The sequence below is a fragment of the Mercenaria mercenaria genome, chromosome 7, assembly GCF_021730395.1.
Source record: "Mercenaria mercenaria strain notata chromosome 7, MADL_Memer_1, whole genome shotgun sequence".
NCBI lineage: Eukaryota > Metazoa > Mollusca > Bivalvia > Venerida > Veneridae > Mercenaria > Mercenaria mercenaria.
In genome coordinates, this window is record NC_069367.1 from 15066920 (window position 1) to 15090593 (window position 23674).

At 36.9% G+C, this 23674-nt stretch overlaps 3 protein-coding genes and 1 non-coding gene across 5 annotated transcripts in view; 1 reads left to right on the plus strand and 3 right to left on the minus strand.

The window, feature by feature from the left end:
- Positions 1-5638: 5638 nt before the first annotated feature.
- Positions 5639-8092, minus strand: LOC128558204 (uncharacterized). The gene has a single exon (XM_053547050.1). The coding sequence runs from the start codon at positions 8090-8092 to the stop codon at positions 5639-5641; it is 2454 nt and encodes an 817-aa protein (XP_053403025.1).
- A 560-nt stretch (positions 8093-8652) lies between these two features.
- On the minus strand, positions 8653-8724 carry Trnad-guc (transfer RNA aspartic acid (anticodon GUC)). The gene has a single exon. It is a non-coding gene; the product is annotated as a tRNA-Asp (tRNA).
- Positions 8725-8786: 62 nt separating this feature from the next.
- LOC123554861 (NF-kappa-B-activating protein-like) overlaps positions 8787-23674 on the plus strand; it is a 34306-nt gene continuing 19418 nt past the window's right edge. The window contains exons 1-6 of one of the 2 annotated variants that reach the window (XM_053547658.1): positions 8787-8892; positions 11840-12289; positions 13022-13102; positions 15156-15214; positions 16355-16424; positions 17112-17230. In XM_053547658.1, the coding sequence (XP_053403633.1) occupies positions 11871-12289; positions 13022-13102; positions 15156-15214; positions 16355-16424; positions 17112-17230 (748 nt within the window). In that variant the 5' untranslated portion in view covers positions 8787-8892; positions 11840-11870. The remainder of the gene's footprint in view (positions 8893-11839; positions 12290-13021; positions 13103-15155; positions 15215-16354; positions 16425-17111; positions 17231-23674) is intronic. The other variant, XM_053547659.1, reaches the window with a different exon arrangement.
- On the minus strand, positions 18309-22783 carry LOC123554862 (uncharacterized). Its single transcript, XM_053547663.1, has 2 exons — positions 22406-22783; positions 18309-19896 (listed from the first exon to the last, which is right to left on the minus strand). The coding sequence occupies exons 1-2, from the start codon at positions 22695-22697 to the stop codon at positions 19472-19474; spliced, it is 717 nt and encodes a 238-aa protein (XP_053403638.1). The 5' UTR covers positions 22698-22783; the 3' UTR covers positions 18309-19471.

Genomic DNA, 23674 nt, shown 5'->3' on the forward strand with positions numbered 1-23674 from the left:
CCTGTGAAGTGCACTGACCCTGTTATGCCCCTGTGGAAGTTTTGAAAAATGAATGATAAGTACCTGTAAAATTATGACCCAAACTGCCAAATTTATTAATATATAGTATTACAGTGTATTTAATGATTTATATATGTCATGTTTGTCAGAATTATTGGTATGATGTGTGTTTGTATTAACTATGGGGTGCTGTTTTGCTATTTAATGGTATCACTTGTTCAAAAAGCCGATATCATGAGTTGGACTAGATGATTGTCATGGATTGAAAGGAGATGGAATAGATGATACCACCAGTTTAAAACAAAATGAGCCGCGCCATGAGAAAACCAACGTAGTGGGTTTGCGACCAGCATGGATCCAGACCAGCCTGCGCATCAGCGCAGTCTGGTCAGGATACATGCTGTTCGCTAACAGTTTCTCCAATTCCAGTAGGCTTTAAAAGCGAACAGCATGGATCCTGACCAGACTGCGCGGATGCGCAGGCTGGTCTGGATCCATGCTGGTCGCAAACCCACTATGTTGGTTTTCCCATGGCACAGCTCAAATTACATTAATAGTGAAATAGCATCAGTATATTATTAAGGATGCTGTAACACAAAATTTTTACCTAGCAATAAAAGGACATCATAAATTATTCTTTCATCTTCAACGCCCCCCCAGCTTTCCGTTACACAGGAGAACTTGGCTTCCTGGTCACCTGAACTAGGCAGCCAGTCAAATCATTTCCCAGACTGACAGTGTGTTCTAATTTTAACTTGTCTGAAGCAGCTCCCTTTCTTAGGCAGCCAGATTGTGTTGCTGCCTTGGCTGACTACTTAATACAAGTGTGACTGTATTAGATATACTATCATGGGTAGATGATAAAATGAGCCACACCATGAGAAAACCAACATAGTGCATTTGCAACCAGCATGGATCCAGATCAGTCTGGTCAGATCGATCCATGCTGTTCGCTTTCAAAGCCTATTTGCAATTAGAGAAACCATTAGCAAACAGCATGGATCCTGACCAGACTGCAGATGCGCAGGCTAGTCTTGATCCATGATGGTCGTAAAAGCACTGTGTTGGTTTTCTCATGGTGCGGCTCAAATGTATTATGAATTATGCATAGTATAAATGCTTCAGTTGAAAACTGTTACAAAATATGAAAATGGAAAGTAAGCATTTTACATGTAATAACTGTTAACAGAAAAAGTGTGAAGGAAGTTGCTATATTGTTGTTTTCTATTACTTGGATGAAATCCACTTGTTTTTAGCTGTATTATTTATGCTTTGTGTGTTTTATGCCTTTTGTACATTTTGCAATAATGCTGCCTGTTATGGTTTGTATTTTTAGCTCGACTATTCAAAGAATAGTCTAGCTATTCTACTCACCCTGGCGTCAGCGTCGGCGTCACACCTTGGTTAAGTTTTTGCATGCAAGTACATACAGCCATCAGTTAAAGGCATATAGCTTTGAGACTTTTTTTTCTGGGTCAATTACCAACCTCTCTGGGTCAAGTCCCATAACTCTGACATGTATTTTGAGCAAATTATGCCCCCTTTTGGACTTAGTAACTTGCATGTAAAACTTTAACCAAAATTTTCTGTCTCCAAAACTAATGCAGATATTGATTTGAAACTTCACATGTGTCTTCGGGGTTATAAAACTAGTTGATAGCAGCAAGTCCCATAACTCTGACCTTCATTTTGGCCAAATTATGCCCCCTTTTGGACTTAGAAAATTCTGGTTAAAGTTTTGTGTGCAAGTACATACAGCTATTTCTAAAAAGCATATAGATTTGAAACTTATTTTTTCTTTTTCTAGATCAATTACCAACCTCACTGGGTCAAGACCCATAACTCTGACATGTATTTTGAGCAAATTATGCCCCCTCTTAGACTTAGAAAAATTTGGTTAAAGTTTTACATGCAAGTTATTATCTCCAAAACTAATGCAGATATTGATTTGAAACTTCACATGTCTTCGGGGTTATAAAACTAGTTGATAGCAGCAAGTCCCATAACTCTGACCTTCATTTTGGCCAAATTATGCCCCCTTTTGGACTTATAAAATTCTGGTTTAAGTTTTGTGTGCAAGTACATACAGCTATTTCTAAAAGGCATATAGATTTGAAACTAATTTTTTCTTTTTCTAGATCAATTACCAACCTCACTGGGTCAAGTTCCATAAATCTGACATGTTTTTTGAGCAAATTATGCTCCCTTTTAGACTTAGAAAATTTTGGTTAAAGTTTTACATGCAAGTTATTATCTCCAAAACTAATGCAGATATTGATTTGAAACTTCATATGTGTCATCAGGGTTATAAAACTAGTTGATAGCAGCAAGTCCCATAACTCTGACCTTCATTTTGGCCAAATTATGCCCCCTTTTGGACTTAGCAAATTCTGGTTAAAGTTTTGCGTGCAAGTACATACAGCTGTTACTAAAAGGCCTATAGATTTGAAACTTATTTTTTCTTTTTCTAGATCAATTACTAACCTCACTGGATCAAATTCCATAACTCTTGCATGTATTTTGGGCAAATTATGCCCCCTTTTGGACTTTGAAAATTCTGGTTAAAGTTTTACATGCGAGTTTCTATCTCCAAAACTAATGCAGATATTTAATTGAAACTTCACATGTGCCTTAGGGGTTATAAAACTAGTTGATAGCAGCAAGTCCCATAACTGATATGCATTTTGGTCAAATTATTCCCCCTTTTGAACTTAAAACTCTTTTGATATTTAACCTTTTTAGGTAATATTTTCCTGCCTCTGGGACAATATTTCGAATAGTCGAGCTTGGCTGTCTAACGGACAGCTCTTGTTTACTTTCTACTACACATCTGTTTAAAGTATTACTGCATTAAAAAAGCATAAATGCCATTTGTTTGTTGTTTTGTATCGGAGCCTTATCATTAATGAAATATCAAAGGCCTTCCCATGGTTTATTGTCTGATTTACTATGGCTAAGAGTTCAGATGAGAAAGAATTGAACCACAGGAGCTTTTGCCCAAGTGATTAAATATCCAGTCATCTGAACTCTAACCAATTGTTAATCTGACGATAAAACACAAGAAGGCCTTATTTATTAGTAGTGAGCGATTTGAAGTCATAATGTTATCTTACCAGCTGTTATTCAATACTTAACTTTCGTCTCTTTGCCATAATCGATGTTGGTTCGAGTCTCACTTGAGGCATTGAATTCTTCATGTGAGGAAGCTAACCAGCTGGCTTACAGAAGGTTGGTTGTTCTACCCAGGTGCCTGCTCATGTTGAAATAATGCACGAAGGGGCACCAGTCCTGGGGTCTTCCTCCACCATCAAAGCTGGAAAGTCGCCATATGATATATAATTGTGTCGGTGCAATGTTAAACCCAACAAAAAAATTACAAAAAAAAGTAAATCCGTCTTTTTGTGCAACCTCCCCCTCCGCTTAAAGTTGACCTTGTGTGTCTATCAATCTGTATCAGTGTTATGCATATCTCAAAACGTAGTTGACCCCGAGTCCTCAGACTAATCACAGGATTCATTCAGAATGTGAAGTTGTACACCTGATGTTTTAACTGGGATTTCACACAGCCAGACCAGAGTTATGGCCCTTTACTAGTCAAAACTATGTCTGTCAGTCCATCCAACTTTGTGTCTTGCGTATCTCAAAAAATGTTTGACCCAGAGTCATCAAACCTCACAGGATTGTCATTCAGCATGTATAGTTGCACACCAGGTGCTACAATTTGGATTTCACATAGCCAGACTAGAGTTATGACCCTTTACTTGGTCAAAAAAATGCATAGAAAGTGGCTTAAATTTTGTGTGACCTAGGATTCTGAAACACTATATGAATATTATTCAGCATGTGAACTGGTGCACATGTGTTTTGTTTTGGATTCCACTCTGCAAGACCAGTATTATCATTATGACCCTTGATTTTGTCAAAATATGCATTAAGGGCATAAAAGTTTGGGTCTTTTTATGTTGACCTTGAGTCATAAAACAAGGAATTGTTATATCACGAAGTTGTGCAGCTGGTGTTCTGTTTGCAATTTAATTTCATTCATCTAGACCAGAGTTATGGTCCTTGACTTACTAAAAAATACACATTTAGGCCTAAAAAAATGTTTCCAGTATCCCAACCTACCCTAAATTTTTGGCCCAACCCTAAATGTTTTTTGAGAATAATTATTGTTTTTTTCAACTTTTTAACAAAAAAGTGCAAAACTGCACTCTTTATGCTTTAAACATGGTCAGTGATGTTAGAAATCAACTTAATACTGATGCTCTAGAGGCATAACCCCCTTATTTCAGTACTCATTATTTGACACAAAAACAATTTCCGGAAAGTCCCACTTAATGAAAAAAAAAGGAAAAAAAAAGATATACCAACCTACATAGGCTAATTTTTTTGAGCATGTTACTGGAAACAAACAATCTTTTCTTTAGGTTTAAGTGCTCAAATATTTGTGTTCTGGATCTGGATGAATACGTTGTAGGGCCTCTCGGCATAAGCACAACGGTGAAGAGGTGGGGGACGCCTAGTCCCACTTTAGGACAGCTGCTCGGAAGCTGTCTACTGTCTCTGTGCATGCAACACTATTATCCAATTTGTTCCAGTCAATGATTGTTTTTGGAAAGAAAGAGTTACTAAATTGAGATGTTTTGCACTGGATTTGTATGAAGCACTTAGAATTGTTTATAGTATGATTTTCAACTAAATTATTACTAGTGAAGTCACTAAATGATTTTGGCTTAATATGTCTCTTGTTTGTACGGACTGGGGTCAAATAGTCGTGACACGGTAGGGCTGGCACCAGCCCCTCGACCACCTTGAAAAAGAACACCAGTCTGTTTGCCTTCCTTCTGTCTTGGAGCGGTTGGAGTTTCAGCTCTCGAAGCATGTTGGTGACACAACCTGTTGTTCTGGTGGTGTAGTCTCCTGTAATGAACCTGGCTGCTTGTCTCTGAACCTTTTCCAGCTGATCGATGTCCTTCTGGTAGTGAGGGTCCCATACAATACTGCTGTACTCTAGTGTGGATCTTACTAGTGACAAGAAGGCTGTTTTTCGGCATGCTTCAGGACAACGTTTCAAGTTTCTTCGAAGGAAGCCTATGGTCGAATTTGCTTTCTTTGTGATCTTGGTGATGTGCGAGCTCCATTTCAGATCTTCTGTTAATGTTACCCCGAGATATGGATTTTCGGTAACTTGTTTCAAGATGTGGTTGTCTAGTTGGTAAAACTTGGAGGATTTCTGGTTGATGCTCATGATGTAGCATTTCTTGGCGTTAAATCTCATTCCCCAAGTTTCTGCCCACACTTCAAGCTGATTGAGATCGCGTTGGAGAGTCTCATGGTCCTTGGTGTTCCGTATGGTGCGGTATAGGAGGCAATCATCAGCAAAGAGACGAACTGTTGATTTCACAGAGTCCGGGAGGTCGTTGATGTGGCAGAGGAATAGAAGGGGTCCGAGTACTGTACTTAGGGGACACCGGAGTTGACTGTGGCTGCTTCTGATTCCTCTCCCTCAACTATAACCTTCATACTTCTGTTGCTGAGAAAGTCTTTCAGCCAGGTGTTAATGTTGCCTGAGATGCCATACTGCTCTAGCTTGTGAAGTAGCTTTTGGTGAGGGACAGTGTCGAAGGCTTTACTAAAGTCAAGTATTGCCCTTGTCTGTCTTGGAGAGTAGGTCATGGACTGTTGTCACCAGTTGTGTCTCGCATGAGTAGCCTGATCGGAATCCGTGGTTCAATGATGTAAGAATATGATTGTTTTCTAGATGTGCCAAGATGTGTTTGCAAATAATGTGTTCGAGAAGCTTACAGGTTACGCAGGTGAGTGAAACAGGTCTGTAGTTTTCGGCTAGATGGACGTCGCCTTTCTTGAACACTGGTGATACATTGGCATTTCTCCAGTCAGCAGGGAGGCTTCCAGTGTCAACAGAAAGTTGGAAGATGGTGGTGAGTGCAGGTGCTAGTTCATGGGCACAAGTCTTCAGTATTATGTTAGGGATCATGTCGGGTCCTTGTGTCTTCGCTGTGTTGATAGCCAATAGAAGTTTCTCAACGCCTTTTGTTGTAATGCGGAGTGGGGGGATGCTAGTCCGGCTTCTCTTGGTGGTATTCGGCAGCTGTGTGTCACCGTTGTCTTTGGTAAAAACTGACCTGAACTGGTCAACCAGGATCTGGGCCTTGTCTTTACTGTTGTTCAGTAGTCGTCCCATCTTCTTGAGAGGAGCCACACCAACACTGTCTTGTCTTCGAGATTTCACATATCTCCAGAATGGCTTGGTGTTCTGTTCGTCAAGGCCCTTCTGAATAGTGGAGTTGATGTGGTTGATCTCAGCTTTCTTGAATGCTTTCTTGCACTCTTTCTGGAATGACTTGAAGGCGCCCCACTGGTTTGTCTTTTTGGCGTGTTTGTATAATCTGGACTTACGTCTGGTCATCTTCCTCAAGTCTCTACTGAGCCATGGTAGTGATTTACGTTTCTTGCTAATCCTTGATGGTATATTTGCTTTCATGGTTTTTTCAATGCCAGATTTGAAGGAGTCCCAAAGTGTCTGAATGGTTGAATCTTGGTTAGTGGCTTCACTGATGACTGTTTCGGATAAAGTCTTTAAGTCCTGTTTGATGTTGTCCCAGTTTGCTTTGGAGTAGATGTAGATCTTGCGTGGTTTCTGTTTGATGACCTGTGGTATTATGGTGATGTCTGTTACAACCATAGCATGGTCGCTGATTCCGGGGACTGAAGTTGATGTCTTTACAGTGGTGGGGTTGTTGGTGAATACTAAGTCAAGCATGTTATTGTCTCTTGTCGACTGGTTGTGTATCTGGGTCAGACGGTGTTCTATGGACAGATCGATGAGAGCTTGTTGAACATCTCGATCAGCAGCACCCTTGTTTACAGTTAGGTTAGGCCAATCAATGTCTGGGCAGTTGAAGTCACCAGCGAGTAATATGTGCTTTTCTCTTGCCGAGTTGGACAATTGGCGGATGGATTCGTCTAGCTGACGGATGGCATTCTTGCATCGATGTGGCATGTAGAATGAGCAGAGATAGAGGTCTTTACTTCTCCAGGTTTTAACCTTAGACCAAACAATTTCACAGTCTGTTGTGAGTTGTGGTTGGGCATCACAGATGAGCTTGTTCTTGGCTGCAGTGAATACGCCTCCTCCACTACCTGTGGTTCTGTCATTTCTGTGTACTGTGAGTTCTGGAGGGAATACTTCACTGGATTTGATGGCATTTTTGTCTGGGTCTTTCCCTGGTTTGACTCCCTTCAGCCATGACTCTGTGCCACAAATGAGGTCAGGCTTTATGTAGTCCAAAGCAGCGGCAAATTCTGAACGATTTGTGCGTATGCTGCAGCAATTCACAGTGAGTAATCTCAGGTTGCTTTGATTTCTTGGGAACCCGTGTTCCATGCTGGTTGTAGAAGTGCTAGGGGTGTAGTTAGTATGTGTACTATCAGTGGATGACGGTCGGTGTCTACGTCTGGTTGTGAAGGTATGAGGGCTACTTGCATGTAAAGGGCTAAAACAAGAGGACGAAACCGAGTCCAGTGTGGTATCTGTATCAAATAGGGGTGTAAAGATGTTCGATGTGTGTAGTTCAAAACTGTTGAAAGTGAAACTGTCAATGTTGATGCTGTTGCATCTGCAACAGTGCCAGACTACATTCGAGCAGTTGAGCCGTGACATGTTCCTTGATGAGATCTCCTCGCAGGTCTTATGGAACCATAATCCACAATTGTCGCAGCAGACTCCAGCTTGAGACCAGGTAACTGGGATATCACAAACACCGCATGGACAAATGGAAGCATTTCCTGGGCCTGGGTTGGTTTGTATGTCTCCTGAGAGTAAAAGTAGTAATATGCAAAGGCAATGTTGTTGTCTTCTTGCCGATACTGAGTCATTACTGGTGGGTAGGTTCCGACGTAGTGCAAAGCTGAAGTTGGGTATATGATTTGAGAAAAATGAAATAGCCATTGTTGACGTGGGGCTGTCTGATGTGGGTTCATTCATGGTGCATAAGTATGCAGATATCATCAAAATGGTAGAGAATTTCAATAATAATGGGTTCCCAGCTTTCTTCATGGGGGCTGCCATCTTGGATTCACTGGTGGGTGGGGTACGAAGAAGAAGGTGGTCGAGGGCGGTAACCAGTAAAAAGGCCGTTAGTCAGACATATTTAACGTGCAGATATGGTAACAATATGATACTTAATCAAATCTTACAAACTAATGTTCACAATGTACTTAGAAAACCATTAAAACATATAATTTATCGTCTCTCTGATGGTAAACACTTCTTCACTTCGCGCATGCGTACATCTAAAAATATTTCACCTAGAGTCTTGAAACTGTGTACAGTGACATGAAGTATCTAGTTTTAAATGAACCATATTAGAATGTGTATAACAGCAATAGGCACATCGTTGTACACATCTTTGTAAATTACTAAGTTTTAATTTCAGACTCCTGTGGTTAAACCCGACAATTTAAACAAAACAAAACAATAAAGTTAGATCTAGATCTAACTGTAGCCACTCTGTTAGATCTAATATGGAATTTATTTCTTATATTTATAATGACAAGCATTATTTGAAAGATAGAAATGCAAAGTAAATCATGAAATAATGTGGAGAAAAGAAAAGAAAAGAAAAGAAGCTCCCCGACGGGGAATCGAACCCCGGTCTCCCGCGTGACAGGCGGGGATACTTACCACTATACTATCGAGGATTGCTGCTAAATGAAAGGAAAAATTTATTTATAAACTATGAGTAAGTGGTTTTTCGTCGTCTGAACGTACGGGAGTGTGTCACTCAAGCTGCTACTGACACAGATTAGAAAATTGCGGAAAAAAACGTAAATTTTTCATTACTCTTACATTTTTCATGATATATTCAGGTAAACTAATTATTCCGATGAATATCTCTGAAACAGAATCACTTCCTGAAGAATAGTATTCCATTTATAATTTGATGATCAATATATGCACATATTTTCGCGATGCATGATGTAGTTTGTGTTTTTTCACTTTTCAACTTGTATGATTTTCTGAGATTATCAGGATCATTTATTATCTCAGGACGGATAAGGTGATTTGTTTCCAGCTGGTATTAAATTTATTAAATATAACATGTTGTCTGCTCTGGTATATATACGATGATCAGGCATGTTTTCCCTTCAAAATAATTTGACAGTCAGATTGTTCAAAGAAGTATAAAATACACAGATTTGCAACTGGCTGTAATCTCGCGTGAGCTCGTGTCAGAGCGTGATTCGGCGTTATCATACTAAAAACAAACATCGGCGAGCATGGAGTTACAATTTGTACCTTTAAAACTACATTTAAAGTACATGTTAGCTTCTAAAACAAAATTTGTTTAATGTGAAATGGTCTTAAGACACGAAGAACACGTTTTTTTTGTCATCGAAAGAAGCGTGGTTGTACGGTGATAATTATTTTACCGATGAATAATTGCTTTCGCATACAAAATGGCGCGTGGAGAAAACGCCACTTCCGGTAAACGAGATCTTGTTTTTTTGTCACGGGAGGTTGGCGAGATTTGCTCTATATGCCTTTCAAGTTGCCAATCTATTTATTTTTATAGCTCTTTGGATTGTTTTAAAATTCTAATATTTCATTATTTGTGATCCAAGGCCACACAAGGGCAAATTATCTTACAGGACCAAAATAATGGAGGATAAATCACAGTACACATTCATGTGAAGTTATTGGTTTTATCGTTAGCGCATAGGCTGTGTAGACATGCGTTACAGTACATACATAGGTTTAAACAGGGGAGTAGACACTCCGTATAAATCAACACATTTGTCTGTCTTATCCTGTCGTCTATACCAGTAAATATCGAGCGGCTGTTAGCGATCAGTATTTTGTTTTCGCCATTAGCAGTTACGTGTGTATTTAGCAAAATTAGCTCACGTCGCTAATCATAGAGCTATAACACATTGTGTTCAAAGGGTTTAACAGTCACATGTTATTGTTAAGTGGCGATTAAGAAAAAAACAGTGTGCAACTGCATGTTGTCATATGCTTAATTATTATCAATTATCTCGAGCTCTCTTCCTTGCATAAATATTTCACCACGTAACTTCAGTATTTATCAAAGGACCTATTTTGATTGGATATGAATAAATAAAATGTCAGCAGAAAGATGATACTTTTCTTACTCTTGCAGAGCCGTAATTACAGTTTAGAGTGTTAGATTTCTACATACAGAAACATTTTTTTTTACTTGTAGAGAATGACTTAAACGAGATTGTTGTTTAAACTCCAAAATTAATTTAATCGTAAATCTGATGTGTGAAAAATACAATGTATTTAAATTATAATAACATTGAAATTTAAAAAAAAAAGGCCAACAACAAATTTACATTTAGTGGCAAACTCTGCTTACTCAAAACTTTTAGATAAATCTGCAGAAAAATACCCTAGGTTTAACACACATTTAAATGGTGAAGAACAAAGCAATATGCAGGCAATAGTTTACAGCTTGGACTTGCTAATTTTATCAAAATATGTCATAATTTTTTTGTTCTAAATACATGTACTCTGAATCAACAAGGCAAATAGCATGTAAAAAATGACATCTTTCTCTCTGTGTGAAACAAGCCTACATTTAACCATTTTCACACAGCGAAATGTAACATTTAATGTAGATATCTTGCCTTCAAAAACAGATGTAGGCGATAATTCCATGGCAGAACTTCCGTTTTCAACAAAAAATGCAACAAATGCTTTCCGAGACTTTCACTTAAAGGACAATTTAAACTGTACAACGTAAGTGTGTGGACAATGGCGGAATAACCTACAACACACGCTTCGATTGAACGACAGGATAAACTAAGATAAATGCTGCAATCCAGTCCCCGTATCAGTCGTTCCAGGTTTAAATCAACCAGAAAATTTGTAATTTTGGAAATTATTTCATAACTTTTAAATAAATCAAGGAGGAATTGAATCCCCTTTTGATACATGAAAGTTTTCTTTGAATTTATGGCCAATTCGTGACAAAATCGGCATTTAAACCTGTAGCATGTGAAGTGTCGGCAGTGATGAAAATTTCAGCGGAAATTTCCTCCACTATCAGTTGAGTCCAATAGCTCTATCTATTCTTTGAATAGTCAAGCCAAAATTTTGCATTCGAATTGTCCATATACTAATATTTCTAGTTACGAACTATTTGTCTAGTTTACTGGATGTTTATAAATTGTATTGAACATGAACACCTTAATGTTATCATCAGCATTATCACAAGTTACACTCTGTATGTAGTGCAATGTGTGTCATCTGCTGTGAGAAATATTAGGCATTGTTTTAATGTGTTTCTCTTAAAAGATAATGTTTCTATCACAGTTTTCACATGCAATTTTCACTAAACTGTCCCACAAAACAACCTTCCTTAAAAAATTTTGTGAACTAAATTCGGGGAACTTTTTGCCTTCATTTTGGGAAAAAAGCATACTTATTCAGCTGTCTACAGACTGTTTGCTGGAGTCAGTTTATGAAGGAAAAAATCCCTGGTATCAGTTAAACTTCAAGCTCACATTTCAATTAATTGCATTTAATTTTTAAAGCTAAGCTTATTACAGTAAGCATATTCCATTCAAAATAAATTCTTTAGTCAGGATCAAAGTATCATACATTTATTATGTACTCTTTAATTAAACATTTGTTTTCTGTTAAAATGATTTTGACTAATGAAATTATTTGCTTCTTAGTAACATCCTTAACTTTTTGCCGGATATATTTTTTTGCCATTCCTCACCACAAACCCTTTCGGCGGGGGATACCAATTCATCAAATTTGCTTGTTGTCTTCTATTTTCAGACTATTACTAAGATGAAACTGTAGAAACACAATGTCAAGTTCAAGTTATGAAAGTGATGATTCGTATTCTGACAACAAATATAGAAAGTTCAGCAAAAGATATTCAAGTTCAAGGTCACCATCACCTAGAAACAAAAGGTTAAAGAGGTCACATGGTGGGAGAAGGTCAAGGTCAATTTCAGAATCACCAGACAAAAATGTAATAAAATATCAAAGACAGAAATACAAAGAGAAAGTGAGAAAACACAGTGACCATTCAAGGTCAAGGTCACCATATGGTGACAGTTACAGACAACGGGCAAGTCCACATAGAAAAAGGTCAAGGAGCAATTCACCTGTACAACAAAAGCCAAGGTCACCAGTTAGGAAAGAGAGCACTATTTGGCGACAGCCAAAGGAAAATGGTCACAGGCATAATCATCATGACCAGCAAGGAGAATTTTTCAACAGGTATGAAATTTACATAATAATTGTAACCTTTTCGTATTGTTCAAAAGAGACAGAACATTTAAGGTTGCATAAGAATTTCAACTTGCATGTACGCAGTAGGATGTTAAACTGTGGTCAAGTTCTCCCTCATTCTAAATTCACTTAATGAGGCAGGGGTAGTAGATGGAACTCTAAGAAGTGTTCACATAGTGTTGTTACTAGAAGTTCTAAGAGATTTATGTAAAAATTAATTCAACAGTATGTTTAAACAATGAATGTGCCATTAAATTACAAACTTGTTTTATGCTGAGAAAAAGTTCAAGGTTAAAGATGCTAAACTGTAAACCAAAGAATTTTGAGTGAGATAGCTAATTGAGTTACGGAAGTTTAAGTCACTTAATGTTGAGGCCCGCATGGAATATCAGGAAACCGAATGTGTAAGCCTCATTAAATAAAGACATTACTTACTTATTAATTGAAATTGAACTGCCAAGGGATGGACTTTATATAGTGCCCTACATCCTATTGATTAGTGAGTTTTATTTTAACACATTGAAAATCTTGTGACCATATTTATCTGTGTTTAAAGTTTAGACTGACTCTAAAATGTAAAATTTTCTTTTTGTTCTGTCACTTATAAATCAGCACATATTGAAATGAAACTTTGCATGCTTGTGCATTCTGCAACTACAGGAAGTTGTGCAAAGTTTCAGTTTAAATTTTTTATAAATAATACTTTCTTATTTGAAATAGACGTAGAACAGACAGGGAAAGGATAGGAGCAGCGGGTGTTTCAGAAGTTTGGGCGAGATCTCCTTCACCACAGAAATCAGAGTAAGTTATTTTCTTTTTGAAAAGTCTTGCTGACAAAAAATGTTTTATTACCTAATACCTTATACCAAATATAGATTGTAATTGTCACATATTTGATCAATTTTGCATGAGGGTAGAACATAGTTTTTGCTTTTCCCACCACGATTTACTGTTTGATGTGCACCAGAGATGTGCAAAAAAGTTCTTCCTCCAAGCATTCAATTGACCATAATCTTGATTGCCGTATGTGTATTTTTAATCGTCTCGGAGCACTGTTTTTGGTACTGTTACATTATAATTGTGCCCCCCCCCCCCCACCCCCCATGAGTGTTGGGGGCATATAGATTTGGTGTTATCCGTGCGTCCGTCCAAAGTTCGTGATGCGCCTGCCTCGAAAAGTATTTGATATAAATTGATGAAACCTTGCACGAGTCTTTATCATGATATGAACTTGCGCACCTCCTGTTTTTCGTCTGGCTCCGCCCCCTATTTTCAGAGTTAAGGCCCCTTAAATAGTCAAAAATGCACATTTTCACCTTGTGACACGCCTATCGATATAAATTGATGAAACCTTGCATGAGTCTTAATCATAATATGAACTTGTGCACCTCCTATTTTTCATCTGGCTCCGCCCCCTATTTTCAGAGTTATGGCCCCTTAAATAGTCAAAAATGCACATTTTCACCTTGTGACATGCCTAGCTCAAAAAGTATTTGATATAGATTCATGAAACCTTGCATGAGTCTTAATCATGATATGAACTTGCGCACCTCCTATTTTTCTTCTGGCTCCCCCCCCCCCCCCCATTTTCAGAGTTATGGCCCCTTAAATAGTCAAAAATGCACATTTTCACCTTGTGACATGCCTAGCTCAAAAAGTATTTGATATAGATTCATGAAACCTTGCATGAGTCTTAATCATGATATGAACTTGCGCAGCTCCTATTTTTCATCTGGCTCCGCCCCCTATTTTCAGAGTTATGGCCCCTGAAATAATCAAAAATGCACATTTTCACCTTGTGACACGCCTAGCTCAAAAAGTATTTGATATAGATTCATATGAAACCTTGCATGAGTCTTAATCATGATATGAACTTGCGCAGCTCCTATTTTTTTATTTGGGTCCGTCCCCTATTTTTAGAGTTATGGCCCCTGAAATAGTAAAAAATGCACATTTTCACATTGTGACGCACCTAGCTCAAAAAGTATTTAATATAAATGGTTGAAAACTTGCATAAGTCTTTTTTCATGATATAAACTTGCACACCTCTAATTTTTTGGCTGGCTCCAACCCCTATTTATAAGTTATGGCCCCTGAAATAGTAAAAAAATGCACTTTTTCACCTAATTACGTGCCTAGCTCAAAAAGTATTAGATGTAAATTCAGGAAACCTTGCTGGAGTCTTTATCGTGATGTGACCTTGCACATTTGGCATTCTTCTTGAGAATCATAGCTTTTATTACAGAGTTATGGCCCTTGAAATAGCCAAAATAGTGGATTTTTTGTTTGTGATGCTCATAGCTCAAAAAGTATAGGGCCTAGAATAATGAATCCTTTTCATAAAATGTTTGTTGAGGCTATACCCCATTAAGACTGCAAACATTTGAAGTATTGCCCCTTATTTGTGACAAATGTACCAGTGGGGGGCACAACCTGTGTCCTACAGACACATTCTAGTTTTTACTTCAGAAATTCATTTCTGCTATATTCATTTACGTTTGTATTTGTGAAATTAAGGATTTGCAAAAGTGCTATTATTGGTTTAAATAATTTTATATCTTCCTTAAGTTGGCAAACCAGGTTGAATATTCTACTAAAGTCAATTCATGAAGAACTATTTTCCATTGATTTCATGGTGATTATCAAACCAAGAAATCAAATCCTGACTTAGAAATAATTTATTCACAAATTCATATTCAAACAAAACAGCTGTTTCAGGCCAGTGAAATTTAGATGATTTCACAGTATGCAGTCCCTCACCAGTTCAAATTTTAGAACAGTGAAGTTGACAGAACTTATTGCCTCATGAAAGTATCTGATGTTACAGTGGTTATGACATTGTTATGTTTTACAGGTCTGAAGAGTCTGATAGTGATGAAGTATCAGAGTCCGAAGATACAGACTCATCAGAAGGTAACTCTTTTGTCTCTACGCTTAAACACAACCAGTGTTGTTCATATTTATGTCCCCCCTCGAAGAAGGAGGGGTATATTCTTTTGTAGATGTCAGTCAGTCGGTCAGTTGGTATGTGGACCAATCCGTTTACGAATGATAAATCAAGAACACTTGGGCCTAGGATCATGAAAGTTGATAGGGATATTGGTCATAACTAGCAGCTGACCCCTATTGATTTTGAGATCAGTAGGTCAAAAGTCAAGGTCGCAGTGACCCAGAACAGGTAAATGGTTTCTGAATGATAACTCCAGAACGCTTGGGCATAGGATCATGAGCAGATGACCCCTATTGATTCTGAGGTCAGTAGACCAAAAAGTCAAAGTCACAGTGACCCGGAACAGTTAAACTACTTGAGAACGCTTGGGCCCAGGATCATGAAGCTTAATAGTGAGGTTGATCATGACCAGCAGATGACCTCTATTTATTTTAAGGTCAATATGTCAAAGGTCAGGGTCACATTTACCCAGAACAGTAGAACTTGTGTTTACAGTTACCAAATAATTTCTGTTCCTTGTACAAGTTCTGAATGCATCAAGGGGGGCATTTTGTGTTCTGGGAGCTCTTGTTATATGAAACTTTTACTGCCAAGGTACTGTAGTGGTAGAGTAACCTTCAGGTGCATGGGGTTGTGAGGTTGTGGGTTCACTTCTTTAAGATTGAAAATGGTACCAATAGCTGTCATGCTTGGTACATAGCCTTGAGAAGCAAAGTAGCTTCTCTTCCAATTTGACTGAAGTACATAATCACTCTTAAAGCCTATGCATAACATGTATAATGAATGATTTTAATCAGATTGGTATCTCTTCTATATTATACTCTTGGTGATGGATTCCATAAGGAATGAGAGTGATTAATACAGATTGTAGAACTATTTCACAAACAACCTAAAATAAATTACTATCAGCTTTAACTTGAAGACTGAGAGTCTTTTCCTGACATTCTTATTGTAATTTTGAAGTTTTCTCAATTGAGACTGTTATAGTATTGCTGTAGAGAAAAACCTTTAAATAATTGTCAGTAATAAAGCAGTTTCACATTTTGTTCATATGGTAATAAAGTTTTGCATAGACATCTTAGACATTAGTTATTAATTTTCAGAGGAGAGAAGAAAGAAAAAGAAGAAAAAGTCCAAGAAAAGAAAGAAACATAAAAAGCACAGTAAAAAGAGGTAAGAGTTTAAAATTTGTGGCTTGTACATATCAGTACATCTTTTACTTCACAAATTAGTGGAATTATTTCGGCTGTTGTTTGCTTCGGTCAAATCAAATTTTCTGATATTTTCATAAGCACAACTTTCTGAATCATTGAAAGGAATTGGACACTAAATAGTTCCAGTTTAAACATAGTCACATGGAAATTTCCAAGTGTCAGTATGGTTCCATTACTTTGAAACTGCATGCTTTCATATTTTATGTAAATTTTTTCTAAATTTTTGAATATGGGTACTGGTAAATTTTATATCCTATACAGTAATGTATGCTGACGAGATATGAAAATACAACAAACACATGCCTGAATATATTTTTTACTACAAAAAGTATCACCTTGAAATGTTCAACACATACACATCTCGATACTTTGTACCCATTCAAATTTAATCAACACAACAGGCCGTAAAATTAACACAATGGGTATAGAGTATCGAGATGTGTATTTGTTGAACATTTCAAGGTGATGCTTTTTGTAGCAAAAAAAATATATTCAGGCATATGTTTGTTGCATTTTCATATCTCATATTAAAGTGTATTTAAACACTTCTGGTTTATCACTTGCCATGTCTAATATAAATTGCAATCGGTTGTAAAGTTTTTTGAAATTTCATGGTAGTTCTGAATCCCTTAATTTGATTTTACAGTAAAAAAGCAAAACACAAGTCAAAGAAGTCTAGAAAGAAGAAGAAACATAAAAGTGAGACAGAAAGTAGTGAGTCTGAGGAAGAGGAAGAAGAAGCCCAGTGGGTAGAGGTTTGTAAATGTAAGTACAATACATTAACTTTAGAAAAATTTTCTATTATATTTTCATGTATACATGTAGTTAAGTTTGAACTTTCAGATAGTGAAGTAAGCTTTATGAAGATGGTCAGTATTTCGTTTTAAAAGTATGCTTCCACGGTGTAGTCGAAAGAAGTCCAAAGTAAATAGATTCTGATTTTTCTGTTTTTTGCACATATGCTTGTATGCTTCAATAACACTTTTTTTACTGCAAATAAGCAATCTGCATGCAGTGAGATGGATTTCATGCTATTGTTCCATCTATTGCAAGTTTCGTAAATTGAAGTTAAGGGCTTCGTGAAAAGACAATTATGTCATTTTTAAGGTAGCATGCCATGACTGACTGACATTTCACTAGAAGCTATTCAGTCCCCTATTTTCTTTCTATTGTTTTGTCAATTTTTATAGATATTAAATGAAAAGTAGAAGTAGGAAAAAGTGATGTTTTCAAAAGATACGTAAATCAGATCGGAAGTGGTTGTATTTTGTACAAAACAAAGAAGGATTTGAATTATTGATAAAATGCTAACTAAAAGGTGATCTGTTGTGATCCCCATGTTACCATCTTCATTAGTCTCTCATTGATAATATTACTGCTATCACTGTAGAGGTCACAAGTTTGGACTAATCTTCATAATACTTGGTCAGAATGTATTCCTCAGCAAATATGAATGAATATGGCACTGGATCATCTTGGGTAAAAAACTAGGTAAAAAAAAAAAAACTTTTAAGTAGGCCATATATTCTTCCTAATCTATATGAAAATTGGTCAGAATATTTTGTCCTTAGGAAATCTAGGGTAGAATTGAAACTGGGTCATCTGGGTTAAAAACACAGGTCACTAGCAAAATTTATTCATTGGCTTGCAGTTGTAAAGGAGGGGCATGACTGGTTAGTCCTCATTGTATAGACATCTGCCTTTGCCAAAAATGAACAATCAAAGAAAGTTTTCTGATCGCTATGTATTTAAGGATGTGTTGTTCTTCATATATATAAATTTCATACAGTCTTCATGCGTGTCCTATAAGATGGAAAGCAGAACGTATAAAAACAAAACAAGATCTTTGCTCAATGCTTTATTTTTAATGAAATTTAATGTACAAGTATGGTATACATATTCACATAAAATTTAATGTCAGAGTTTGATTAATGCAATAATGAAAGAAAGAATACATAATTATAATGTATTATGACTTTATGATTTATTTTTACATCTAAAGAGATATATACAGATGGAATAGTGGATAAAGATTTAAAATCTTTGCAACTATAATTTCTGTTAGTATAGTTTACAATATTTCTCGCATTTTATTGACAAATGTATACAATTAAAAATGATGATTTCTTTCTTTGACATTGTATGTGTCCACAGTTTTCATGATTTTGATAACCTGATGTATGAATGCCAAATGTATGAAAATTGCTGTAAAGTAATATATTCCACTTTTCTTTTTTAAATTTACTTATTTTTTCTGTGGACAAATATAATAAGAGTTGGATGGTCAGACTCTTCATTGGATGGTTTGTCACTTGGTTCTGCAACATCACGTGATATACTGTGAAATCATAAATACTGGTGGCAGACTAATTTTGTACAAAATTAACCCTTGCTAAATATTCTAAAACAAACTTGTCGATCTTTCAATTTAGACAGAACCATAGGCTGTTAAAAGGGTTGCTTGTATAAAAGATACTGACCGAATGGCGAACAGTGCAGATCTTGATCAGACTGCATGGATCAATCGTGTCTAGCATGATTAGGGTTAAGTCCCAAGGAACAAGTAAAGTTCTCATCCATTTTATATTCAAATTTGGTATGTACAAATTCATATCCCTATGTTATCTATTTTTGTCAAAACCACAAAATTAAATGACTTCACAGTCACCATATAGCGATGATTATAACAGGGTTTATTCTGATATCACAGCTTCTTTCTGTTGCCTAAATAGTGAAATCATGCATCTGTTACATGAAAAATGTCTGAATAGCTTTTTTAGCCATGCATTGAATTTTACTGTTCTCTGTTGCAACTATTTTTTTTATCTTCACATGAAACGGAATTGAAATATTCTTATTTTGAAAACCCCAAATATACAGTCAAAAGTTTAACTCTCCAGTTAGGCAAGTAGTTGCAGAGAAATGATACACCTGAACGAAATTCACTGTCCCCTAGACATTCAGACAAGCACGTGTGTCTAAGACAATATATTGACGATGTGACTGTCACACCAGGAGAATTCCAGAAAACATTGTCCAGAGAGTGTCATCTATGTTACCTATCTGACGTGTACCTTGGCATTCAATGTGGACGTATACTTCTTCGTTAGTGGCTAATTTCACTGTTGTCGTCAACGATCCGCATTCATAATCCCAATAATTGACATTCCGTGAAGCCCCATAAGTTTTATTGTTTGTGTACGAGTAGATAGAGAAGTCAAACGTATAGTAATATTCAAAACATAGCTGTGCAGTAAACATGTAAAGCCCTGCAAAGGGTGCTGTGAAGTGGCTGGTAGATGTATTGAATGCATTTCCTTCGTTCAAGACAATGATTTCAAACAGAACTTTACCAGTGCAGTTGTAATCTAATTCTTTCTGTCGGGCAACAAAGGCCACCATCGTTGTGAGGTTTTTTTCTATAAATAGTCCTGAAATTAGATGTAAGGAATGTAATTGAACATCATTCAATTTTGGCAGTACCACTTATTCAGCGGTGTTTAATGAAAATTTACAGACTGAATAATGAACACTGCGCAGACCAAGATCAGCCTGCACTGGTCGCAAAGGCATAACCACTTACAGCCAGCAGGCTAAAGGTTAAAAGAACAGAACCTTAGACAATCCTGATTAAAGTTTTGCATGCAAGTTACTATCTCCAGAACTTATGTAGATCTTGATTTGAAACTTAACATGTGTCTTAAGGACGCTCGCTACAGTTTTGTATTTTTTTTTCTCAATAATAGATTTTGATGAAATGTTTTGTATTAAAAGATCATGTTACGATGTATTGAAAAATGAAATAAAAATACTAGGTCACCAGCTTTGTTTCAATTTAATTTGCCCCTAGATAATGTGCTATTTTAAACATTTTTCAAAATTTCTGTAAAGTACAATAATCGGAAGAAATTTGATTATCTAAGCATTTTATAACGGAAAACTATATATCTATTTGAAACATGCTCAGAGAAATCAAAAGAACATGATTTTGTAAAGAAAGGAATACTTGTTCAGCAGACCCAAGGGCTTTTTTTGCATATTTTTGTCAGTTTTAAGTTGGTACATTTGCTATTTTATCGAGTTTCACATAATAGAATTTAATCAAACTCTGCACATACCTTTGGTTATGTCTACCTAATCTAAAACAAAAAGAAAATTGATAGGTCACCATATTAGATTTCGCTTAAATCAAATTACAACGAGGTGGGGTGTGGCGGGCATTTAAACAACGCAGGTTGGTACAAAATACTCTTTTCTTAATAAGCGGATTAGAAACAGCTGTGACTCAATGCAGAGTTTGAGCGATGGTATAAATAACAGACTCCAGTATATGTCGGATTGAAGCAATTTGAACTAAAAGTACTTTAAATGTATATATTTTGTAACCATGGTGATACTTACCCTACCCTTTAGTCAGTATATTATACATTTTGTCATTAAATGCATGCGAACATACAATAATTTGCCGTCCGCGACATTAGATAATCACTTCCGGGCATGTGCAGAAGACCGCACCAAGTCTGCAGTGAGCTACATCGAAACCAAATTGGCACGGTGTTGGGGTAAATATTGACCCGTCTGGAAAAACTGTAGCGAGTGCCTTTAAGGGTTATAAAACTAGGTGATAGCATCAAGAACCATAACTCTGACATGAATTTTTGGCAAAATTATGCCCCCTTTTTAACAAAATCCTGATTTAAGTTTTGCATGCAAGTTGCTATTTCCAGAACTAATGCAGATACTGGATTGAAACTCTATATTTAGATATTTTAACATTTAGGGTTAAATATTCCAGCTTCTTGGACAACAATTCGAATAATCGAGCAATTTTGCTGTCTAACGGACAGTTCTTGTTAAAGATACAAACCAGTATAAAAGATAGTCATGCTAAATTACAAACGAACTAGGACCTGCCTGATTATTGGTAGTGTATGACAATTAAGGTGCATTTTTAGCTCACCTGAGCACAAAGTGCTCAAGGTGAGCTTTTGTGATCGCCCTGGGTCCGTCATCTGTCATTGTCCGTCAGTCCGTCATCGTCAACAATATGACTGTTAACACTCTAGAGGTCACAATTTTGGCCTAATCTTAATGAAACTTGGTCAGAATGTTACCCTTAATAAAATCTTGGACGAGTTTGATATTTGGTCATCTGGGGTCAAAAACTAGGTCACCAGGTCAGATCAAAGGAAAAGGTTGTTAACACTCTAGAGGTTACAATTTTGGCCCGGTCTTAATGAAACTTGGTCAGAATGTTACCCTCAATAAAATCTTGGATGAGTTTGATATTGGGTCATCTGGGGTCAAAAACTAGGTCACCAGGTCAAATCAAAGGAAAAGCTTATTAACACTGTAGAGGCCACATTTATGACTGTATCTTATGAATCTTGGTCAGAATGCTACTCATGATGATCTCAAAGTCCAGTTTGAATCTGGGTCATGTAGGGTCATAAACTAGGTCACAAGGTCAAATCATAGGAAAAGCTAGTTAACACTCTAGAGGCCACATATATGACATATCCTAATGAAACTTGGTCAGAATGTTAATGTTGATGATCTATAGGTCAAGATCAAATCTGGGTCAGGTTGGGTCAAAAACTAGGCCACCGGGTCAAATCAAAGGAAAAGCTTGTTAACACTCTAGAGGCCACATTTATGACTGTATCTTCATGAAACTTAGTCAGAATGTTAATCTTGATGATCTTTAGGTAAAGTTTGAATCTGGGTTATCTGGGGTCAAAATCTAGGTCTTTGGGTCAAATCAAAGGAAAAGCTAGGTAACGCTTTAGAGGCCGCATTTCTGACCATATCTTAATGAAACTCTCTTGATGATCTTTAGGTCAATAGGTCAGGTGAGCGATACAGGGCCTTCATTGCCCTCTTGTTATCATGAGGTTATGTTTTGCATGTAAAAAAATTGTAAATAAATATGATACATACCTTTCAGTCTTTCTATTTCCTGGGTTTGTTCAGCAATCTGTAATGTTTTGTTTCCAAGTTCTGCCTTAATGTCCTGGATTTCATTTGCTTGTTGTTCCTTCAAGAGTTTAATTTCCTCTTTATTAATGTTTATTTGATTTGCATATTCTGCTTTCAAATTTTGGAATTCTGTTCGAAGCTGACGAAGGCGGACCATCATTGCGTTCAAGTCCTGTTCTCCACAGCTGTCATTTGATGCTAGAAAAATACTTAGTCCATTACTAAAAATAAGCATAGCTGTAGCAAACTTCATTTTGGATATCTTCTGACAAGACTACCTTTCCTTCACACCGACAGTTTCAATAAATTTGCCTCAATGAAGAAAATAGGAGACTTATACACAGGTTTTCTTTACATGTACCATATTTCCCCTGTTAAATTAAAATTTAATACAAAGTTTCTCAACCTCGGATGTGGGAGTCAAGGGCAATCTCATGTTCTCTAAACAGATTGTACTCTCCTCTTTTATTTTTTTTTTTCTGAGGAAGGTGGGTGGAGAATGAGGCGGGGGGGGGGGGGGGGGGGGAAGTAGGGGCTTTGTCAGGTTGTGGATATAACCAGCATATTTATACTGATAAGAAATGAAGAAAAACAGTATCACCAGGGGTGTGGAAATCCCAATGTTTTCACTTGTCCATAGACAAGTGAGACATAAAAATGCACTTGCCAAAAATCCACAGCAAAAATTCACTAATCAGGATTTTCAATATTAAACCTACACTAAACTGCCAATAATTCATTATTTTGGGCAGCTGTTTTTAGCTCACCTGTCACAAACTGACAAGGTGAGCTTTTGTGATCGCGCAGCGTCCGTCGTCCGTCTGTCAGTGCGTGCGTCCGTGCGTAAACTTTTGCTTGTGACCACTCTAGAGGTCACATTTTTCATGGGGTCTTTATGAAAATTGGTCAGAATGTTCACCTTGATGATATCTAGGTCAAGTTCGAAACTGGGTCACGTGCGGTCAAAAGCTTGGTCAGTAGTTCTAAAAATAGAAAAATCTTGTGACCTCTCTAGAGGCCATATATTTCACAAGATCTTCATGAAAATTGGTCAGAATGTTCACCTTGATGATATCTAGGTCAAGTTCAAAACTGGGTCACATGCCATCAAAAACTAGGTCAGTAGGTCAAATAATAGAAAAACCTTGTGACCTCTCTAAAGGCCATATTTTTCATAGGATCTGTATGAAAATATTTCTGAATGTTCATCTTGATGATATCTAGGTCATG